This window comes from Sinohyriopsis cumingii, chromosome 14, assembly GCF_028554795.1.
Source record: "Sinohyriopsis cumingii isolate HCF-2022 chromosome 14, ASM2855479v2, whole genome shotgun sequence".
NCBI lineage: Eukaryota > Metazoa > Mollusca > Bivalvia > Unionida > Unionidae > Sinohyriopsis > Sinohyriopsis cumingii.
This window is the reverse complement of record NC_142974.1, coordinates 49,465,769-49,490,555: the sequence shown is the minus strand read 5'-3', so window position 1 is coordinate 49,490,555 and position 24,787 is coordinate 49,465,769. Positions and strand designations below refer to the sequence as shown.

Sequence of the window (24,787 nt, the reverse complement as noted above, 5' to 3'; positions counted from 1 at the left end):
CAATTTAATTTGCGGATTATTCTTAGATTATTTTTGGATTTGATTCGTGAAACCATAAGTTCTTCTCCTTTTTTCATTTTTACAGAATTTTCCAGGAAAATAAATTATTTGTTAAATTTTAAAAAAGCTTCTTATTTTCACTCTTTCTGTGTTACTGTTTATTCAAGCCTAAACATATAACACCTCATCCCTCAACTCGAAAATATGGCTCCAACTCCCCTTGAACATAACTAAACTTCTTAAAAATTCTAAGAATCTTAGTATTCCCTTTTTTCCCCCTTTTTTTTTCTCTCTCTCTCTCTAACCAACACTCTTAAAATATAATGGGTAACTCAATAGAAAAGGACTAACAAAATACAAAATATAAATATTTTAGTATTAGGAGGGAAACAGGTGACCTTCATGTGGATAAAGTACGATGCATAGACGTTGCAGGGCTATGTCATAAGGCGCTATGCGAAGTGGATAGGCCTGCAAAATAGTATCAGAAAAACCCACATGAAGTAAATAATACAACAAAAACATGCGGACTAACAAGTTACCCTCTATTAACCAACTAACAAGTCTATAAACCATTTTGGAACTTCTTTTAGATTATAAATTAAATAGCAGTGAGGATCCTTAACTCGAATCAGCAGAAACACAAATAAATAAAGTGCGGACCCATGACTCGAATACAGCCTGCCTCATTTTGGAAATAGGCTCTGACTTTAATGCGATAAATGCTACACCATAGCCACTCACATAAAACACTAGGCTTTATTTTAATTTCAACTTATGGTACACAGTTCATCTTGCAGAAATTCTAAATTGCAAATAATTTCAAAAATAAATAAATTTATACCAGGACAAACAAATGAATCTGAAAAGTAAATATAAAAATATATATTAAGATACTGGGAAAAATCTCACAAAAAGTTTTTCTGTCCCTACATGCAGACTATATAACATGCACACACTATAGCATTGATACACATAGCATACACAGAACATAGGAGATCCCTGGCAAAGATCACTAAAAATCAAGGAGAGGAAATCTGAAAATGGGGATGAGACCCATGTTTCAAACTACTACCCCTTAGAAAACACTAGGACTCAATAAATACCCCATTAAAATTTAACTATAAACTAAACTTTTGATCAAAATTCTTTACATAATTTTTAAACAAGCACACACATCATGGGGGAAACAAGAACACATGAAAACACCTTTTTTTGTTAAGTGGGGAGGGCATCTGCCTGGTGCCCCCCCCCCCCAAGTATGACCGCAGCGCTATACATAAATACTTCTGTTTTCAGATTATATCAGACTGACTATTAGTAGCCAAAATTTTCAAGAAAGCTTCCAAATTAAGGGGCATTGAAGAAGCTGAAGCTTGTTTGTCCTGGTATAAATTTATTTAAGTAGAGAAATTATCAACAGATGTGGTGTAACTATTTCCATCACCAAACCTGACATTGGGGGAAGCCAATTATTTGATTTAAATAGAGAAATAAATTTTTGTTTGTCCTTGCTAAATGAGTTATATTTTCTACCCTGTTACTACCAATTTAATAGAACATGAAACAATGTTGTATCTTTTGTTGTTTTATGCCAACTGCAAATGTCACAAACATCTTAAAAATATTCCAAGAAAATGTTTCCCATTAGAATTATTGTAAATTCCTAATGTCTGAAGTTGTTACTTGATCAATTATGAGTACACAATAAATGGACATATATTCATCTTAACAATACAGATGTTTATCCTGATTATGGTTATGTTCATTATGTAATTGTAATAGGTTGATCTTAATTATTATTCGCATAATAAAAGAAATCATCAGTTAATTTGTGTCCTTTTACACGAGTTTCAGTAAATGCAACAATCTGACATTTTTTGAAAGGAAAACTGAGTTTTCTTCCAAATGTTATTTAATGAAGATAGGATAATAGATCAGTGATCTATAATTAATTTGAAATGAAAATTAAACATTTAAAATCTGAGGTATTTGTCCCATAGGATTCCCTGTAGAACACATTGTAACTCAGATTCCAATCTGACGAAACATTCTGTCACATAATTCACAGTTAAATGTTTTTTCCTAATCATGTGGGCTCATTTGCTTATTCCATATTACATTCAATCTAAACTATTTATCACATTCTATCCACTGAAATGCTTTCTCTCAGGTATGCATCCTCATGTGCTGATTTGGATGTCCAATGTGTTAATACCTTGTATCACAAATTTCACACTTAATTGGTTTTTCTTCTGTATGTGGCCTCATGTAAACATTCAGACATGAACTATGTCTAAACCATTTCTCACATACTTTCACAAAAATGTTTTTTCACCTGTATGCGTCCTCATGTGCACATTAAAAATTCCACTCTGAGTAAACCTTTGATCACACACTTCACACTTAAATGGTTTATCTCCAGTATGTATCATCATGTGTCTATTTAGAGTTCCACTCCGGCTAAACATTTTATCACATACTTCACACTTAAATGGTTTTTCTCCAGTATGTATCAACATATGTTTTCTTAGACTTGCACGGTGGCAGAACATTTTATCACATACTTCACACTTATATGGTTTTTCACCAGTATGTATCCTTATGTGCTCATACAAAATTCTGCTGAGTCTAAACCTTTTATGACATAATTCACACTTAAATGGTTTTTCTCCAGTATGTACGGTCATGTGGTTATTAAGATCTCCTCTCAACCTAAACATTTTCTCACATACTTCACACTTGAATGGTTTTTCACCAGTGTGTGTCCTCATGTGATTATTCAAAGTTCCAATTCGACTAAACCGTTTATGACACACTTCACATTTATACGGCTTATCGCCAGTATGTGTTCTCGTGTGGATTGTTAGATCTCCGCTGTCTCTGAACATTTTATCACATATTTCACACTTAAAAGGCTTTTCTCCTGTATGTATCATCATGTGCCTATCCAGAGATTTACTCCAATTAAATCTTGTATCACATACTTCACAGTTGAATGTTTTTTCTCCAGCAAGTTCCATCATGTGATTGAGTAGGGTTCTGTAGCACACGTTTGATCTAGGAACCAAAATTCCTGTAGACAGTTCCTAGCAGTCCTAATATCCGCGCTTGGAACCAATGGCCGTACTTAAACGCAATAAGAAGCAATACTGTGTTCAATATGTATGACACCATTCCGGATTGTATTTATTATTATTATTATTATTATTATTATTATTATCTTCGTTGTTGTTGTGGATGACGACGATGATGATGACGACGACGACGACTATGATGATGATGACGACGACGATGACGATAATGATGTCCATGCTTCTGATTAAAATAAAATATTAGCATTGCTAAATTATTGTGAAACCAAAATTATTGATCATTAGCAGTAGTTGTAATTCTCAGGGACTGACCTGGAATTCTCTTTGTGGGATTCAGTTTCGATAAATCTTCGACTGCTATGCTTTCAATATTTTACTGTTTCAATTAAAACGTTATATCTTCAACCGGCGGTATCCATCTCACACCTTTTTTACTTTTTCTTCAGACCAATAATTTTAGGGGCTTTTTAGTATTTACTACTTCGGCATAAGTTATCAATAAAAAAGTATTGAATGCAAGAGATAAGGAAATGTAGCATCATTTATTTTCGTTGCGCTAAATTTTCGCGGTTTTGTAAAAACAGGCATTTTCGTGGGTACTTAAATACGTGGTTTTGCCTGTCACATTTTGCATATTAATAGGCATTTAATCTCCTGGTTTAACATCTGCATATACCAAAGTAAAGAACACAAAAAGAATAAAAATATGCCGACGCAAACGGCGGCCACATTAATGTTTAAAATAATGCTATCACCTGTATCAGCACAAATCAAGGACCTGGCAAGTTCAATGCTTACACCGTGCTTTAGACCAAGTGGATAACATCAATCGAAGCCGACGCAGCCAACAAGACTAAAGCAACACTTCCACAAATAAAACACCTGCTAAGATTAATCACTTTCGCCATGTTTTTGTTTGAATGCTCAAAATCAAAGGAAGCCGACCCAGCCAACAACACTAAACCAATCGGTTATTAAAGTACACATTAATGATATCTTACTTAAACCACTGTCCATCAGTTGCACCATCAGTACTTTCTGACGATCATGGTGTTAACACGGTGGTTTAAGTGTCGTAAAATTCGACTTAGACCCTCCTCGGTTCTTGGACAGTAGTTAAGTGGGATACCCTACGTACAATGGGAATTAGCATTACAGGGACCCCTGGGACACTCTACGTACAATGGAAATTTAACATGGCGAAAAATCGTGGGACACTCTACGTACAAGGGGAATTTAACATGGCGAAAAATCGTGGGTCACTCTACGTACAAGGGGAATTTAACATGGGGGAATAGAGTTTGGGTTTGTTTAGGGACAAGGGGAATTGAACATGGGATTTTTTTTTTTTTTTTAAATTTTTTTTTAAAATTTAAATTTAAATTTAGGCAATTGAAAGGCTATCTCTTTTCGAGAAATATGGCTGGCCCTGAAAAGGGCCTTTGGGTTTATGTTAATGTATTCATTAACATAAAGGGTACCGCATTGGTCTTCTTCTTGTCCTTAGGCTACGTCTCACTGTTGGTCCGTAAATCAGCACTCTTTTCAGGCATCCTTGTCTTTCAACGTAGATCCTACGTATCCACAGGCTGGTGTTTGTCCTGTGGACAACGGTCCACTTGGATCGGACATACATGGGTATGTCCGTCCGGAACATCATGGAAGACACAAGCGTAGAAGATTGCACATCGGTCCACATCTTGAAGCGACGAGAACAAGTGAATCAATGCACTGAACTGCGCTTATTTATAGGTAGAGGTAGGATTGAAACGGATTGAGTTCATTCACCAATCCAAACACGCGTTACAAAATTCAGTCAGCCCGCATCCAATCCGAAGAGAGTAGTCTGTGACGTCAGTTGGTCTATATAGATTCGCTAGCGCTTGTGTGCAGTCAATCTATGCAACAGTGATTCAACATGACGGAAACTCAGAAAACGATCCATTGGGGTGCACCAGCAGGGGAGACTGCCCAAGGGAACCCGGACTTACTTTCAGAAGAGGTACATTGGGATTTTGTGGATTTTCTTACCTCGCAAGAATTTGTTCCGGAACCTTCGTTACCTTCTTCATTACCGCAAGTTGAGAATTTTAGACAGAGACAGAAAGAAGAATTGGAGAAATTTATGCAACGACAAAAGGAAGCGGAACAAGCTTTTCTCCTACAGCAACAGCAACAGCAACAAGAAGAGGTAAGAAGAAAACAACAGCAACAACAGCAAGAAGAAGTAGCAGCAAAGAAACAAGAGGGTGAAAATCAAACGGCTACGGTACTGTTGGACATTTTAGCGGAGTTAAGAAGTCTGAAACAAATGTATCAGACTTCTTTATCACGACCGAAGAGAATACGACCTTCCCGAGCTAAACACGCCAACCCTGTGACTAAGCCTGTCGTACCACCCTTAGTGATTTCAACCCAATCATCAGAAGTAGGCCTTGGCCGTGGCAAAGGCTTAAGGCAGTTAAAGTTGATTGGTTAAACTCACCCCTACACCAAAATAAAAAGGCCCTTTACAGGGCCACCCACATTTCTCGAAAAGAAATACAATTTCAATTTGCCAATAACTCAAAAATAAACCCCACCCATTTTACCCTTATAGTACGTGTCTGTGTATGAGTGCGTGAGTGTAGCTTCTTATTTTAAAATCAAACCTCAAAGACACTTACCTTATATCATTCATGTATTCTTTTATCCATTTTTTTACAATCCAATTCACAATTCACCACAGAACACTTTAATTAAAAGTTCATTGACTTCTTCTTTCTCCTTGTTTAGTCTCTCTGTTTTTTGAATTTCTTCACCGTTTTTACCTCATTTTCTTCCCTTCTTCTTTTCTTCTCCTGTTTCTTTGCTTCTTTTAAATAGAATTGTCTTCTTTCTTCCTCTTCTTCCTCTGAAGAATCTCTCTCTTCTTTCGAAGAATCCCTCTCTTCTTCCGAAGAATCCTTCTTTTCTTCTGACTCCTCTTGTTTCTTTTTTGGGCAATCTGGAGACCAATGTCCTTTTTCTTTACAATAATAACAGGTATCTTGACTTTTGTCTTTTTTAGCCCCTGTTTTTTTTCTTTTTTGACGGTCTGGACACTCTGAAGACCAATGCCCTTTCTTCTGACAGATATAGCAAGTATCCTGACTCTTATCTCGAAAGGAAGGAGAGTAGTCCGTCGGCTGGTCTGAAGAGAATTTTCTAATGACCCCTCGCAAAGCTCTGACGAAACGTTCCATCTGGGTAGTCTCTTCCATCGTTGTGCTCGGTTTGAGAGTGAAATGAATAGTGAAAGGACAAGACACACCCTTTTTATATACGCGCTGGTTTGCCATGACTATAAATTAGTCTATGGTGTTTGAACTTGAGTCATTTGACGTTTTGCACTCAAGATGAAACGATCCTATTCATTCGAGAAGAAAGAAGAAGAAGAAGAAAGTAAGAGGCAGAAACGTGATCTATCGCCTCGTACCAGGGCTGAAATCTTGGCACAAATTCATGCCAGTGATTTTGAAGAGGACATGAGTGAACCAGAATCCGAACCCTCTAAACCAAGTTCGTCACCCTTAGTCAACCCTGAAAAATACTATTCCATTCGAGAGACGGAAAAGCGCTCCTCTAGAAAATTTAGAACCACGGCTTACACCTACACGGTGAAGTTTAAAGATTTCAAGGCCGACGTACCCTTAGAGAAAGCAGAAGGGTTTATCACCGAGATGTGGGATTCTTTGCTCACTGCACTCAAGCGACAATGTCAACCCAAAGAAGACGATCGCTTGACACTATCCATAGATCACGACGGTTTGAAATCCCCTGTTTGGATCGAGTTTAGCAGACCCGCAGAACTGACCCCTTCCAAAGTCATGGACAAGATTCAACACGTACAACAATCTAATGACGAGTTTGACATCACCGATGGTAAAGCCACACTGAAAATGGCTCACGTCTCTCTTCCTCAAGGGACAGGACGCAAAAAGATGTTATTGGTGGACTACCTTCGCAACATCAAAACAAGTCTCGTCCGAATTAACAACCGTCAAGACCAGATGTGTTTAGCTCGAGCCATCGTGGTGGGACGAACCTATGCCAACAAGAACGACACGGTAGAATGGAAAAGAACCTGGAACACTATTCAACGTTCCTATCGAGCCAAACAACGAAACGAAGCAGAACTCCTGTTACAACAAGCCGGACTGTCCAAAGACACACCCTGTGGCATTCCTGAGATGCAAAAATTGCAAGATGCCCTAGCTCCACGCTACACCTTGAAAGTGCACCCTCAAGAAATGCGCGGGCCTCTGTTGTTTCGAGGCCAAGATTTTAAGGACGGAAAATACATTCATGTCTATCATCACGATGACCATTTCGATACCATTACCAGTATCACTGGATTCCTGGGATACGGTTATTATTGTGAGAAATGTGATTATGGTTATAACAATCGAGAGCAACACAAGCATTGTGGATTGAAATGCCCAGGATGTTTGGCCTCTCCACCCTGTCTGAGCGAAGAACCAGTGCCTTGTTCAACTTGTCTGCGTACGTTTGTCAGCCCTGCCTGTTACCAGCAACATCTGAAGACGCAAGGTTCACAGCAGAAATGTGCTTGTCAACTCTTGAGATTGTGCCCTACCTGTGGACAAGGCATACTTACCAACAATGCCAAGGCACACGTATGTCGAGGAAAGAAAAAATGTCACATTTGTCACCACATCGTGGACTTGGAACACGAATGCTACGTGCAAAAATACCATCCCTCACCAGAGAAAGAGGACGGTCACAAGAAGAAAGGCAATTTCATCTTTTTCGATTTCGAATGCATGCAAGAGACCGGCATTCACATTCCTAATTTCTGCGTGGCTCATCGAGCGTGCGAGAAGTGCATTCAAGAACCTATCTTCAGTCATTGCCCTCACTGCAGCAAGATTCCCGGAGGGCGTGAAAAAATCTTTCGGGGACCAAACACGTTAGCCGATTTTGCCCAATGGGTCTTAGACCCCATCGACAAGACGTGGAGCCAAGAGGACATCGAACGTTACGGAGATTGTCATCGTCAAGCCACAGTGATGGCTCACAATTTCTCCGGATACGATGGACAGTTTCTTTTGAGGTACTATACGGAACATGGCACCGAACGTCCTAAAGTGATTTTGAACGGAGCCAAAATCATTTTCATGCAAGTGGGACAAGTACAGTTTAAAGATTCGATGAGTTACTTGGCCATGCCTTTGAGCCGAATGCCTAAAACGTTTGGAATGACAGAAATGGCTAAAGGGTACTTTCCACACTTTTTCAATACGGAAGCCAATCAACATGCTGTTCTACCCCATTTGCCTGAGGCTCACTATTACGACCCCGACAACATGCGTACCGAACAACGAGAAGCTTTCTACGCTTGGTACCAAGCTCACGCTTCGGACCCTTTCGACTTTCAGGAAGAAATGTTAAAGTATTGTCGTTCCGACGTGGACATATTACGTTGCTGTGGAAAATTTCGAGAACTGTTCATGGAACACGGAGGGGTCGATCCTTTGAAAGAAGCTTGCACCATTGCCAAATCGTGTTCCTTAGTGTACCGCCAACGATTCATGCCTGAAAACACCGTGGCTGTCATCAGTCCTCAAACGACCCACTATGTCAAGCGTCAATACTCGGTCAAAGCCCTACGTTGGTTACATTACTTGTGCGACAAGGAAGACAAATGGATTCAGCATGCCCGCAACGGAGGAGGCGAAAAGACCATCGGAACGTATTCGGTCGATGGCTGTGACTTAGAAAACCCCAAGATCGTGTACGAGTTTAACGGTTGCTTATTTCACGGATGTCCCGTCTGCTACCCTGACCGTGACACTAAAAATCAGTTTTTACAACGGACCATGGAAGACCTGTACCAGGACACTTGTCAGCGACGCCTAAAGCTAGAACAGCAAGGATACCAAGTGGTGGAAATGTGGGAACACGAATACGATCACCGTATGAAAACCGATCCCGAGTTTAAACGCCTCGTGGAAAGTTACCAGTTCATGGACCCGCTGAACCCGAGGGATAGTTTGTACGGAGGAAGGACCAATGCCACCTGTTTGCTGTACCAAGCCGACGAAGAGAAAGGAGAAGAAATCAAATACTTGGATGTGTGTTCGCTGTATCCCTACGTGTGCAAATATTGTCGCTTTCCTGTAGGGCACCCGCAATTGTTCACGGAACACATCGACCTGAAAAACATTCGACAATACGAAGGCTTGATCAAGTGTAAAGTTTTGCCTCCCACGAACCTATACCATCCCGTCTTACCTCACCATTGTCAAGGCAAACTGATGTTTCCCTTGTGCCGTACTTGTGCCGAAACGTGCAACCAGGACCAACCTTGCCATCACAGCCAGGAAGAACGTGCCTTGACGGGAACCTGGGTCAGCGTGGAATTGTTCAAAGCTCTGGACATGGGATACCAACTGTTAGAAGTGTACGAAATTTGCCACTTTCCCAAGACACAACAGTATCACAAGGGTGACCCTACTCAGAAAGGCATTTTCGCCGACTACGTGGATGCCTTTTTGAAACTGAAGCAAGAAGCCAGCGGCTATCCTTCCTGGTGTCACACTCCCGAAGACCAAATACAATTCAAAGAGAAATACTACGAACAAGAAGGCATCTCTTTAGACCACATCGAAAAAAACGAAGGCAGGCGATCGTTTGCCAAAGTGATGTTAAATTGCTTGTGGGGTAAAATGGCACAGCGACCGTGTTTACCCAAGACGGAATATTTGATAGAACCTTCCCGCTACTTCCAGATGATTCACGACAAAACCAAATACATGAAACACGTGGACGTCGTTCGAGAGGATTTGATCTTGGTCAATTACGAAGAAGATCTGGACTTTGTACAAGACGACCCTTTTGGAAATGTCATCATTGCGGCTTACGTGACAGCTCATGCTCGCTTAAAATTGTACGAAGCTTTAGAACTGTTAGAAGAACGCGTCCTGTACTTTGACACGGACAGTTGCATTTACATCCATCACCCCAGTCAACAGCACCCTGACATCGAAGGAGACCGTTTAGGAGCCTGGACAGACGAGCATCCCGACGACAAGATTCTAAGTTTCGTCAGTGGTGGTCCCAAAAATTGCGGCTACGAATACCGGGACAAACAAGGAGAAGTGCACACGACGTGCAAAGTGAAAGGACTGACTCTGAATCATCGTACCAGTCGAGTGGTCAACTTTGGGGTATTGAAAGAAGCCTTGCAATCGGGAAAGGATGGAAACTTTAAAGTGACCACCTATCAACCGAACAAGATTGTACGTTTACCCACTCACCACATCGTCAGTCGACCCTTGGAAACAGTCTATCAAATTGTATACCAGAAGCGAGTGCGACTTCCCAATCACTTCACCTTACCGTACGGTCACGTCGGTATTGGTCTGTATATGAAAAGGAACCCTAGGCAAGATCGATAGTTCATTGTTCATTGAAGTAACTTACCATGTCGTTGACGAAGAAGAAACCAGATTGGTTAGGAGTCAAATGTTGGACATCACCGAGACCAGGGTTTTGAGGCTTGGACACAAAAGGTGGCCTAGTATGCACGAGAGTTATTCAAGGAAAAAAGTTACTTTTCAACCTGTGTTAGTGACGGTGCCAGAAGAACCCGTCACCCAGGACAGGACTGTCGTGGACAGGCCTGAAAGACCCTTTCGGGAGGACACTTGTGTGACCTTACCCCTACTATAGAACTGGTTAGAACTTTACCCAAAACATGTTGTACAGACACTTGTGTTTATTCCACGTTCATGGTTATCATGTGCCTTTTATTCTTGTACTTAAGCCTTTGGCTTTTCTGTATTTTTTGTCTTTCGTATTCATGTTTGAAAAAAACATTCAATAAACGTGTTCTGAAAAAGTATATAAACTCTTGTCTTGTTTGTTTTTCGTGTCACAAGTGACATTTCTCACACCATGGCTACCTCTGCTGTCTCTGATCCCTCTTCCTCTACTGTCAAAGTCATCGACGAACACTTAGATCGTGCCAGTTGGGAGGCTTTGTATCTTCGCCATCCCTTTAACATGCTCATTGCTGGACCTAGCGGTTCAGGCAAAACCGAATTCGTCAAACGTTTGATCGAACATAAACATCATTTGATCGATCGACCCCCTCAACGAATCGTGTGGTGTTACAAAGAGTGGCAATCGGCGTACAGCCTCTTGCGAGAAAGTCAAGGCGATTCCATCGTGTTTGTGGAAGGCATTCCTAAAGAAGACGATGGCATCGTCTCTGACTCCCGTCTAACCCATTTGGTCATTTTCGACGACATGTTAGGAGAAGACGAAGAAGAAATTAAACTGTGGTTCACGCGCAAAGGGCATCACCGTAATGCCAGTGTCGTTTACATCACCCAAAATTTGTTTCAACGAAGTAAAGCCCATCGCACCATCAGTCTCAATGCGCATTACGTGGTCTTGTTTAAAAGCCCTCGAGATAAATCGCAAGTGCAAGTCTTAGCCAAACAGTTAGGAACGTATTGGTTGACTCAGGCGTACGACGATGCCACTCAAACTCCACACGCCTATTTACTCGTCGATTTGAAACCTACGACTGCCGAGGATTTGCGATTTCGTACCCACTTGTTTCACCACTGGTGCCAAGACGGAGGGCCTGTCCTGTACACGTCTCCGTCCTCGACTTCATCTCACTCCCCATAAAAAATCTATAAAAACCTCAGACCCTTTTTCGTCTGTCTCACTCTCAGTGCGAACATGACGTCCCTTCAGTCGCATCTTCCCGTCAAATTGATTCGTGCCTTGTATGGCATCAGTCGAGAAAAAGATCCACAAACACGAGCTCGTGTCTTAGAAGCTAGTCTCAAAGAAGTCTTACGATGGTTCACGGTGACGGCACGTCAATTACTCCAAGGAATCATTCAGATTCCTCATCAAACCAAACGCTTTTTCGATCGAAACAAAGTCGCTTTGGTCCAACTGGCCGATCCCCGCATCGACACTCAAACCAAAAAACAAATCATTTTGAAACCTGGAGGGAGCGGTACTCTAGGAGGGGTCATCATTCGCTCACTCTTAAGATGGGATCCTAATGCCCCCAAAGTTATCCCCAAGACAAAAGTCCAACGATGCCCCAAGAAGAAAAAGACCCGGTCCCCAAGGAGAACTTCTCCAGTGGCAGGACCCTCCTCTGACCAGACACCACCACCACCCCGGAAAAAGAAAAGAAGCCCCCAGAAAAAGAAAAGTCCGCAGAAAACTAGTCGCAAGAGAGGCACTTCGGCCAGGACGCAACCTTTCACTCGCAAACCACGACCTGCCACGGCGGTGACTGCGTCTTCGGCAGCTTCACGTTTGTCCACTTCTCCGTTAATGACACCAGGAACTGAAGAGTACTTGGAGACGTTGATCACACCAAGAACTTCTCCGTTGATGACCCCCAAAAGAACTTCCCCAATGGCAGGACCCTCCAATTTAGTGGCAGTGGCTGCTGCTCACAAAGTACCTTCTCCCAAAATCAAAGTTCAAGAAAGATCGGACATGTTACAAAGTTTGCTGGATTTGTCCAAGCAAGAACTGGCTCGATTTAGTCCGTTACGTACCCCTGCACGACGTGTCATGCCTGTCCTCAAACTAATACGACGTAAAGACAATCAGTGGCGACGCGTTCCAGTATAAAAAAGGCCTGTGACCAAGTCGGGTATCAGTGTTTTTTGGGTGCTCCTAAAGACTCAAAGATGTCACCCTCCAGAAAACCCCAAGGAAAGAAAAGGAAAGGACTGCCACCACGTTTAGCCAAACATGGGGACATGTTATCTGTCCTGTCCAAAGCTTCTCCACCCCTACGAAAAAAACTCATTCAAACAGCCTCCAAAGAGGTCATCGATACCGTGTGCGAATGTTGTTTGAACGTTTTGAAAGGCACGATCCCTTTGTCCAAACACCAGAAACAATGCTTAGGCAAACATCGTCACGTTCTTCGCCAAATGGTTCAAAAGAAAATTCCCATTCGTCAAAAAAAGAAGATGTTAGTGCAACGTGGAGGTATTTTACCTCTCTTGTTAGGCCCCATACTGAAAGGAGTCTTGGGAACCATGTTGGACTGGTGGGAGCAAGATAAAAAGGCCTCGGAAGTTCCAAGATCTCAGAATCGACCCCTGACAACCCCATGGAAGGACGAAAACTAGCTTTAATACCTTACAAACGATGGATGGAATACCATCGGTGGCAAGAACAACACACCCCGCATTTACCTCCCAATCCCCATTTGAGCGAGATGTCCCAGTTACAACACGAATTGCAGTCCTTGATGGATCGCCAAGATTTGTCCGAAACAGAAAAATCGCAAAAGTACGGTCAACTCTTGCAACGACTGCAACTCTTTCACCAGAAAGCTTTAGACGAAACAGCTCTACCCACTCTGAAAGATTTTAAGACCTTGATGAAAAGTCCAGCACCATCACCAGTACCAGTACCAGTACCACCAGTACCCGTGACCAAGACAGAAAAAGGAGAAGAAGAGGAAGGGTTTCAAACTCCACCAGAAAAAGTACGCACGTTAACAACACCACCTACCTCCAGAATTGGATGGATTAAAAAGATGATGGCCACCCCTTCTTCCTCACAAGAGAAAAAGAAAGGGAAGACAGAAGTGAAGACAGAAGTGAAACAAGAACTGATATCTCCCGCTCAGACATCCTTCTCCTCTTCGACACCGATTGCTGGCCGCACACGCAAAGCATTGCAATCCAAGAAAATACCCCAAGAAAAAAAGAGTAGCATCCTCCAAGAGTGGGTGTCTTATTAACACACCAACCAACACAAAAAAAAAAATGGAAAAAGTCTTAGCCAGCATTTACTACGATCCCTCCCATCCTGCAGGTTACGCAGGAGTTCAAAAATTGTATCGTGCTGCCAAAACGCGACTGAAAAGTCTCCGTTTACCTCAAGTGCAACGATGGTTACAAGAACAAGCTACCTACACTTTACACAAACCCATTCGACGCAAGTTTGCCAGAAGTCGCACCCGAGTGGAAGGCATCGATCATCAATGGCAAGCCGATTTAGCCGATGTCTCTCATTTGGCCAGCTACAATCGTGGCTACAAATATTTGTTTTGTGTCATCGACGTCTTTTCCAAATTTGCCTGGGTCGTACCCTTGACTTCCAAATCGAGCAGCGAGTTAGTGCGAGCCCTGCAACGGGTGTTGAAACAAAGCGGTCGTCACCCTCTTCGATGGCAAACGGACAAAGGCACCGAATTTCTGAACCAAGCTTTCCAAAAAGAATTAAAGAAACGTGACATTCATTTTTTTACCACCGAGAATCCCGAAACCAAAGCCAGCATCGTGGAACGTTTTCAACGTACTTTGAAAGAACGCATGTGGAAATATTTTACGCATCACCACACTCTGAAGTACATCGACATCTTACCGCACCTGGTGCAAGCGTACAACCAATCTTACCATCGAAGCATCGGACGTGCCCCGCAAGACGTGACTCCCGACAACGAAGTGTTGGTGTTTGAGCGTCTGTTTGGTACGTCCCCGACGAGGGCTGTCCCCGAGAAAAGTGGAATGTTGGCCGTAGGAGATTGGGTGCGCATTGGCAAAACCAAACGCACTTTCGACAAAGGTTACTTACCTAACTGGACGACCGAATTGTTTCGCGTCACTGGACGAGTGCATGGCCGTCATCCTGCCGTCTATAAATTGGAAGACATGAACGGAGAAGTGCTCAAAGGAACGTTTTATTTGCCCGAGTTACAACGTGTCACCAATAAAGAAGACGACGTGTACGACATCGAAAGCATTCTCGAACGCAGAACCCGTAAAGTGGGCAAACGACGTGTCAAAGAAGTCAAAGTACGTTGGAAAGGATATCCACCCAGTTTTGATTCTTGGATTGACGCATCGCAAGTCATCGACTATAAAAAGAAGTGACCATCATGCCCTTTCACACAGTAGACGCAGCTACTTCGACCACTCCTCCTTCACCTAGTTCTTCTGTGCAAGATTTACAAAAACAACCCTTGTGGGTGTGGTGTGGAGAACGTGTGCCTAAAACGCAAATCGTCTTTTTCTGCCAAATCTTCGTTGTGTATTGTGTCATCGGGGCAGCCATCGCCAATTTGAGTTTGCAACAAGGAGACAAACAATTGTGGACCATTTTATTGAGCAGTTGCATCGGTTACCTGCTTCCTAATCCCTCCCTGAAATTCACCTCGAACGGGAACCCCGAGAACCTTGTGTCCAGTGCCAGTGCCAGTCACCACTTCAACCACAACCAGAACCCCATTTTAGACGGAGACACGCCTCTGACGTCCAGTAATATCCCCTCGGACAGCCACAGAACTCTGGAATTATGAGTCACCAAAACCAATTTTACTTAACCTTACCCAGTGACAGTTCCATGGAGGTGTTTCCCAAGAACACGTTGTGCTATTACACGGCCAAATTACCTCAAGCCATCCAGTTAGATCACGAAGCCCATTGGGAAGTGGCTTTAGTAGAAATGATTCACCCGACCCAAGTCCTCAATGTCCTTCCCAATCAAAATTTTTTTGATGTGGAAGTTCATGACGAGCAAATGCAACAGTGGATGGATAGCAATGTCAAATATGACAAGAAAACCCGTACACAAAATCAAAAGTACACCACCTATCACTTGTTCATTCCCCCAGGCTATTATTTTAGTGGTCAACATTTGGTCAGCACCATAACCTCCAGGTTTAATGTCGTGTTTCTGAAAGCTTTGGAGCATGTCAACAAAAGTGTCACCATGGAGTACCACAAAACAGCTCGTCGCTTCTTGATGAAATTTGAACGGAGTAAAATCATGTCCATTTTATTTTGTCCTGAATTGTTTGACATGTTGGGCGGAGACATGGACATGAGAAAGACCATGATCAAGAAAAACGAATTACCCATCGTTTACGACAACGAGTCTTTTAGCAAGTTATTTCGTGCCCCGGTAGAACTGAACCAAGGACTGAATTTGATGTTTGTGTACTCCGATGTGGTGGAGTATAACGTGGTGGGACACACCTCCGTACCGTTACTGCGTGTCATTCCTTTCAAAGTAGATTCTGCCACGGGCGCTGACGAGGAAGGTGGAAACACTTACCACGTCCACCGCGAATTTGTCCATCCTCACTATTTGCCTGTCAGCAAGTCGTATTTGGACACGGTCAACATTGCTATAAAAGGAGATCTGGGACAAAATATTCCATTCACCAAAGGAAAAGTCACGGTGAAACTCCATTTTCGACAACGGTTCTCTCACGACTCGTAAGTAAGTCATGTATCCAGTGTACCGAGGGGTTGCTCGACAGCGAGGACACGGCTTAGGAGATATGTTAAAATCGGCCTTTCGTTCGGTGGCCCCAGTGTTGAAACCGATGGTGACACGCGGATTGCACGCCTTGAAAGATGCGGCACTGACGCAAGACAAAGAATTTCTCCAAAATGTCATCATCGACAAACAAAACCCTAAAGAAGCCTTCATGAGGGCAGGCAAAAATGTCTTGCTGCAAACGGGCAAAGACATTTTAGGCCAACGAGAAACACCTATAAATGCCCTGCACGCTACCGAGTCAGGCATTCAGCAAGGACAAGGCAGAAAGAGACGACGAAGAAAACACCCTTTCACCAGACTTCAAGCGAGAAAGGCCAAGAAAAGAAGAACCGTTCGAGACTTAGACGTTTTCGATTATTGAGAAAAAAGAGACAAAAAATGATGCACCGAGAATCTTGCGCTTGTTCCAAGACGGAACTGGACCTGTTTGCCATGCCCCCCACGATGATGACGATGCAAGAATCCCAGTGGGTGGAATTTCACCCCGTCTCCTCACTGACCGATTCCGCTCCCATCGAGTTTGAAATCAAAGGACAGCCCGAAGATTACATCGATCTGAATAGCAGTTACTTGTACCTGAAAGTCAAAATTCTAGATAAGACTGGAGGTGCTATAGACGATGAAGCAGTAGCTCCCGTCAACAATTTCATGCATTCCTTGTTCAGTGGAGTGGACTTGTACTTGAATAACAAACTGGTCAGTAGCAGCATGGATACTTACCCTTATCGTGCCTACCTGGAAAATCTCTTGACGTACGGAATAGATGCCAAGAACACTCATCTCAATGCCTGTGTGGTATGGGAAGCTGACGAACCTACCAAGTTTGAAATATTGGAAACTGATGAAAAGAAAGACAACAATGATGGATTTGTAGAACGAAGAAAGAGAATCACGGGAGCCGACACAAGTTTAGAACTGATGGATCCTTTGCATTTGGACATGTGGTTGCAAGAAAAGTACTTGCTGAACGGGGTGGATGTCCGCCTGAGACTGAATCGTAGCAGTGCCGCTTTCCATTTGATGGCTGATAGTGACGGTTACAAAACCAAAATCCTAGAAGCCAGACTCTACGTACGCCGTGTGGAAGTGTTACCTAAAGTGGGAAACGACATCAGTCAGACGTTGAGTAGAACGACCGCCAAGTATCCAATACGACGCGTGGAAGTGAAAACCTTCACCATTCCCAAGGGACAGCGATCCATGATCGAAGATCATCTGTTCCAAGGACAGTTACCCAAACGTTTGATCGTTGGTATCGTCGAGAATACAGCCTTCAACGGAGCTGCCGAAAAAAATCCTTTCTACTTTCAACACTTTGGCGTGTCCAAAATCGAAGTCAGTCGCGATGGCAAGACCTTGTGTACCCGACCTTTCGAACCTGACTTTACCAAGAAGAATTACTTGAGATCGTACTTGTCCCTGTACGAAGCCACCGGACAGTTAGGAACCAATACCAGTCACGGTATTACGTACGAGGATTATGCAGGAGGCTACGCTTTGTGGGCTTTCGATTTCACTCCAGACCAAGGCAGCGACGAGGGACATTTCCACCCTATAAAATCCGGCCAGATTCGTGTGGAAATTCAGTTTAAAGACCGAGACCCTGATGAAACGGTGAACGTCATCCTGTATGCAGAATTCGATAATACCATAGAAATCAACAGTTTGAGAGAAGTCATCCTAGATTACTAGAAACCATGGAAGACTGTTATCCCTCTTTACCTAGTGGAGAAACTTTTAGTGTTGGATTATTGTTAAAAAATGTTAGAGTTCTTGTTGTTTAGTGTTAAGTGATTTTTGAATAAAAAATGTTGTGTTTTGAAAAATATTGTTTGATGTTATATTGTTGGATTATTGTTAAAAATGTTAGAGTTGTTGTTTAGTGTTAAGTGATTTTTGAATAAAAAATGTTGTGTTTTGAAAAAAATGCCTTTGTGTTTTGTTTAGCTATAAGAATGTTGGATTGATGCTCTTTCATTTCTTACTATCCCTCTCATGACACTCACTAAACGTTGCGACTCAAAAACCGTGTGGGGGATGTTTTCCTTCACGTCCGCGCTTTGACTTTAAGAACCGGGTTGTTTCCAGTCTAACCATCCATTGTCGACTCATCCTCCTAAGAAGATGTGCTCCAAACTAGCAAAACTCAACGAAGCCTACGTGAATTTGCATAGGGTCAGACACAGTCTGATACCGAAGCCAGAAGAAATAGAGAATGTGAGAATGTTAAAAATCACTGAAGACCTGATAGAAGAGCTCTTCAGAGAAGAAATGAACAGGGAAAAAGAAGAATGGACAGAGAAGTACAGACTTCAGAGACAGCATCAACAACAACAACAACAAGAGCAGCAGCGGCAGCAACCTGAACCTGACAGAGGCTTTGTCGATTGCCGTATCGACACCAAAGAGTTCTTCTTTTCTTTCCGAAGAAGCAGACCTATCGCCAGAAAGTCTATCCTCAGAGGACATCGCATTCTTAGAAACTAAAAAAAGAATGCCATAGGAAACAAAAAAACAGCCCTTTTCAGGGCTACCCCAATACTCTAGAAAAGAAATAACGATCGATTTGCCAATGTGTGTAGGTAGAGTAGTGTGAAAATAAACACTAACTCTTTTTTAAAAATTGTGAGGGTATGTGTTTGTGTGTTTGTGTTTGTAAGTGGTTAAGTAAGTTGGTATGGATAGTAGATTAAAATGATGTTTTTTTTTTGGTGTTTGAGGTGTATATTTGGAGTTAGATTGGATTGCTTTGCGTATGTGGATAGTCTATTGAAGTGATTTATAAAAAATTTTAAAATAGTGATGGGTAGCATAAAAAAGTGAGTGAGTGTTTCTTTTAGGTCCGCGCGTTGTTGTTTTTGGTCATGATGTAGGTAACATCAATTTTATGTTTTTTAGGGGGATGTTTTCCTTCACGTCCGCGCTTTCACTATAAATTGAAACTCGCTGGGCAGTCTAGCTACCCTTGTTGATTGATCAACACCAAAAATGAACACGAGACTGTCTAAACTGTTGGAACTTCATGTGCATCTGGAATATGCCAGGCGCCTGTTGAATGAACTGGCCGCGGAAGCCATTGTGGAGGAGGGAAGGATAAGAGAGGAGGAGGAAAGAAGAAAAAAAGAAGAGGAGGAGAGAAGATATAAAGAAGAAGAAGAAGAGGAAAGAAGATACAAAGAGGAGGAGAGAAGAAACAAAGAAGAGGAGGAGGAGAAGGAAAAGAAGAGAAGAAGAATAAATTTCAGAATCCCAGAGAGCGAAAATTGGGATTCTGAAGCGACATATCCTGCCTCTGCTCTCTCCCCCAAAAAAGTAAAAAGTAACTGGGGGATAAGATGTGTATGTGGCGCCAGGCCTGGAAGGTGCCACCATTAACCAGGTGTCCATGAAGTTCCAAAAAAACAGCCCTTTTCAGGGCTACCCAATACTCTAGAAAAGAAATAACCATCAATTTGCCAATGTGTAAGTAGAGTAGTGTGAATATAAACACTAACTCTTTTCTAAGATAGTGTGAGGGTATGTGTTTGTGTGTTGGTGCTTGTAAGAGCTAAGGTATGTTTGTGGGAATAGTAGATTATGGGTTTCTTTATTGTTTCTTAGCGTAGGTGAAGAGTATAATTAGGGTTCTGTAACCACTCACGTACGATTGTGTGGATAGTAGATTATGGATTTTGTTTATTGTTTCTTAGCGTATGTGGAGAGTATAGTTTGGGTTTTGTAACCGCTCACGTACGATTGTGTGGATAGTAGATTATGGATTTGTTTATTGTTTCTTAGCGTATGTGTTTGTGTGTTTGTGTTTGTGTGTTTGTGTTTGTACCCGCTCACGTACGATTGTGTGGATAGTAGATTATGGATTTGTTTATTGTTTCTTAGCGTATGTGAAGAGTATAGTTTGGGTTTTGTAAGCGCTCACGTACGATTGTGAGGATAGTAGATTATGGATTTTGTTTATTGTTTCTTAGCGTATGTGTTTGTGTGTTTGTGTTTGTGTGTTTGTGTTTGTACCCGCTCACGTACGATTGTGTGGATAGTAGATTATGGATTTGTTTATTGTTTCTTAGCGTATGTGGAGAGTATAGTTTGGGTTTTGTAAGCGCTCACGTACGATTGTGAGGATAGTAGATTATGGATTTTGTTTATTGTTTCTTAGCGTATGTGTTTGTGTGTTTGTGTTTGTGTGTTTGTGTTTGTACCCGCTCACGTACGATTGTGTGGATAGTAGATTATGGATTTGTTTATTGTTTCTTAGCGTATGTGGAGAGTATAGTTTGGGTTTTATTATATGAAATGAAAAAGTAGGGGATGTTTTCCTTCACGGCCGCCGTTGTTTGGCCATGATCTAGGTAAGATCATTTTTACGTTTTAGGGGGATGTTTTTCCTTCACGTACGCGCTTTAAGTATAAGAACCCACAGTATTCGTCGTTCAAACCATTCTGCAAAGAACAAAAAAGAAGATGGCTTCTAACCAAATGGACAAAATACAAACATTACAAGACGTTTTAGACAACTTAGGAATGATGGAGCAGATGTTGATAAGACTGGTTGAAGACCATTATTCCTATAGTCCCCATCGTGTAAAGATGGAAATTAATAACTTAAAAAAGGTAAAGGACAAGATTAGTGGTGTCATGAAAGAGATAAAGGAGGAGAAGGAGGATGAAGAGGAAAGAATAAGAATAAGCAAATGGAACGAAAAGATTGAAAAAGAAGAAGAAAATGAGAAGAGGAAGAAAGAAGAGGAGGAAGAGAAGAAGAAAGAAGAGCAGGAGAAAAAAAAGAAAGAAAAGAAGAGAAAGAGTGTTGGAGATAAAATAAGAACTTGGTGGAGAAAAAGAAGAAACTAGAAGCAGAAGAAAACCCAAAGGCCCTTTTCAGGGCCAGCCATATTTCTCGAAAAGAGATAGCCTTTCAATTGCCTAAATTTAAATTTAAATTTAAAAAAAATTTAAAAAAAAAAAAAATCCCATGTTCAGTTCCCCTTGTCCCTAAACAAACCCAAACTCTATTCCCCCATGTTAAATTCCCCTTGTACGTAGAGTGACCCACGATTTTTGACCATGTTAAATTCCCCTTGTACGTAGAGTGTCCCACGATTTTTCGCCATGTTAAATTTCCATTGTACGTAGAGTGTCCCAGGGGTCCCTGTAATGCTAATTCCCATTGTACGTAGGGTATCCCACTTAACTACTTTGGACTTCCTAACCCGTCAGAAGCTGAGAACACGGCGCAGGCGCTTGCTTACCTGGCTTGCTTGTGCCTGCTTTCTGTACAGAACGTTTTCAACCGCTAGATTTGTCAGTAAATAAAGAGTACAACGAAGAATTAAAATCACACTTCCACAAATATTATGCTAAACAGGTCATGGACGCCATTACAGAAAAAGATGATGTTACTGGTGACGATCAGTGCACAAAATTAGTAAACCTTGCAACCTCATTAATCGAGCCAATTCACGCTGAATGGATAATCGCAGCTCACGCGACAATGAGTGAATGATTGGATGGATTTGAGAAAGTTGGACTTGTTATGTTCAGCAATTTGGGGATTATTTACCTGAGAATCATTGGGGAGTACCGTGAGACTTGATTGACACGATGTTGATAAAGTAGCTTTGTCGAAAAATCTGTGAAAGTGTGAGCTTTAATTTTCTGCTGTAGTGTATATACCTAATTCTTCATTAATAATAGTGTTTCAAGAAATAATTATATAATTTTACAAGATTGTTCTTATTTTGGGTTAAAACGCATGGATAAAATAAAATGTTCTTTCAGAAGGACATAAACATTTCAACAACAGTTGTGCTTGAATGAAGGATCGACTTGAAAAAGTATTAAATTTAATTTTCATATACTGTTATTTTATGTTATTTTTTCGTTCATTTTCAATATTACTCTTGTTTGAATACCTTATGCTTCCTATCCATACTTATCTCACTTATTGATTTAAGGCAGTGAGTGTAAAATTACAGCTATCGGATACTTTATCGAACGTGTGCATTGAATCAATATAAAATAATTTATAATTCTTGTTTCAAAAGGCTCAAAAAATAAAAAATTAGACACAAGTAAAAGCTAATATTTAATTACCAGATTACAGGACCGACCTTGATTTATCAAATAATAGTAGCTGTGTTAATCGATACGAAGGAAAAACTGTAAGCAAAGGGGGGGGGGTCACCCTACGTGGCTTATTTGTTGTTGGGGATTTAAATTCGTGGTTCGAAGTACCAACGAAAACATGCAAATTGGTGATACTGGACAACAAGCTTTCCAAAATGGCCAATGTGCCAGCCCTGTTTTAGACATCAGATCGGCACCGTTGTTCTTTCCGACAAACTAGCCACCATAAGCAGCAGTCTTTTCCTGACGATTATTATAGTTTATTAGGAGGAACAGTGATAAATATCACGCCACATGACTTCAGAACCCAAGCTTTTCCTAACGCTATTAAATATTTTCAGCCACATATGATATGAACCTCAACTGCGGATATATGCAATTCTTAACTCACATGTTGCTTATCTAGCATGCTTTCGAATCCTGGCTGTGATTTCACTGTCCGAATCCTATTGGAAATATTGTACTTCCCAGGCCTGTAAAGCTTTTCACGTTCTTGAGCTGTGCTCCCTCAGTCTCGATCGTCGGTTGTGGTGGGTTTGCGTAAGAAGCTGGCTGAAGGAGTATGTCTGTTTTATCCAGGTTTGTTATCAGACCAAACGGCCTGGATGCTTGAAAGAACGTATTCACGATGGTCTGTATGTAGTTTTTCTTGTGTATCATAAGTGCACATTTATCTGTAAACAGATCTTCAAAAAACAGCCTTTCCAGTGTGTTCTTGCAGGGATCCATCAAGGCGATGATTTGATGATGTAGACTCAAATGTTTAGGTCCTTCACTTCATGGAGTTGGACTTTGGTGAAGAAGTGGTTGAACAATAAAGGTGCATGCACACAGCCCTGCTTCAATCCGGTCAAGTCGCCAAAGTCCTCTGAGTAGTCCAGATTGACTACGACCTCTCCTGTAATTTCGTCATTCAACTACTAGATAAGGGGAGTGAACATTCTGGGGTAGGCAGGTTTTCCAAGTACAAACCTCATGCCTTCTCTCGAGCAGCTCCATGTGCGTCACTATGGTCAATCGTGCACATATCATGACATAAAAGGTGTCTAACTTAGAAGTCCTCAGCAGGGCATGTGTTCAAAGTACTGAGGTACGGTTTCTGAAAGCCTAGATCAGATGGTCTGGACACGTCATTCGGATGGAAGAAACTAAAATACAGAGACAGCACTTCCATGGTGAGCGTAAGCAAGGAAAGCGGACACGAAAACGCGCCTTGAAAAGGTGCAAATACAACCTTAAGTATAACCGAAAATGGTGCGGAATCCAACGCAGCAGGCTGCAAGCCTCGTTCATGGACCGGTTTACCTGGCGCACGCTCATTGCTGTCGAATTAGTATGATGACCTCCATCAACGCCTCACAGACACTATAGACAAACCGCATATAGCCACATGCCAGAACATCATGTCTGTAGACTTCACATGTCCATCCTGCAATATTATGTGTGCATCCAGCTTTGGGCTCAGCAGCCTCATGCGTAGTCATCCTGCGCTTCACAACTAGCTTCATCATCGGACATGATGGACAAGCGAAGAAGAAGTATCCCATGAAGAAGTAATCATGTACTGTATTATTCAAATGCTACACATTCGATTTTATTGATAATGATAAGAGAAAGTTGTACAATAAAAATTTCATTTCATAAAAACTCTTAGAAACTTCAGTCGTAACAATCCCATCAAATACGCAATCAATACCAATACGTTATGAAATTGTTTTGATTTAGTCGAGGTTGTTAACTTATCCCTATTCCACGTTACATGCACATAAATGGAAAAGAGACCATAATTTGTATCAAGCAATGACAAACCTTTTACAATATCATTTGTTCAGATAGCTCTGTCGAAGACGGAACTCTTCTGTTTATAAATGTCTTTAAATAAGATTTTTTTTGGGCGTGCTACTAGAAAACTTGTAATAAGTAGGTCGACCGCTTCACGTATATACTTTTGTTTTAATATTTAGTTCCATTTAATATATGGTTTGATTCACACTTTATGACGTTTCCTGTGACAATTTGATTTGTGGATTATTTACTATCCAATGCACTTTATTTTCTATAAACGTTTCTATCCGAAAATATGATATTGCTATTTTCTGGCCGTATATTCTCGTCGCCATTTTGGCCATAAGGCCTTATAACCTCACTTCCATTCTGTCCTATGGCAAGGACAATCTCATTGTAATTATGTCCTATGGTATAATAATCTCGTTGCCATTATGTCCTATGGC

General features: G+C 41.5%; 1 protein-coding gene across 1 annotated transcript in view; it reads right to left on the bottom strand.

The window, feature by feature from the left end:
- Positions 1-743: 743 nt before the first annotated feature.
- The window catches only part of LOC149783753 (uncharacterized), a 40,685-nt gene continuing 16,641 nt past the window's right edge, over positions 744-24,787 (bottom strand). Inside the window, exon 3 of the mRNA XM_089932900.1 lies at positions 744-3,076. Within this exon, the coding sequence (XP_089789026.1) occupies positions 2,319-3,076 (758 nt within the window). The 3' untranslated portion in view covers positions 744-2,318. The remainder of the gene's footprint in view (positions 3,077-24,787) is intronic.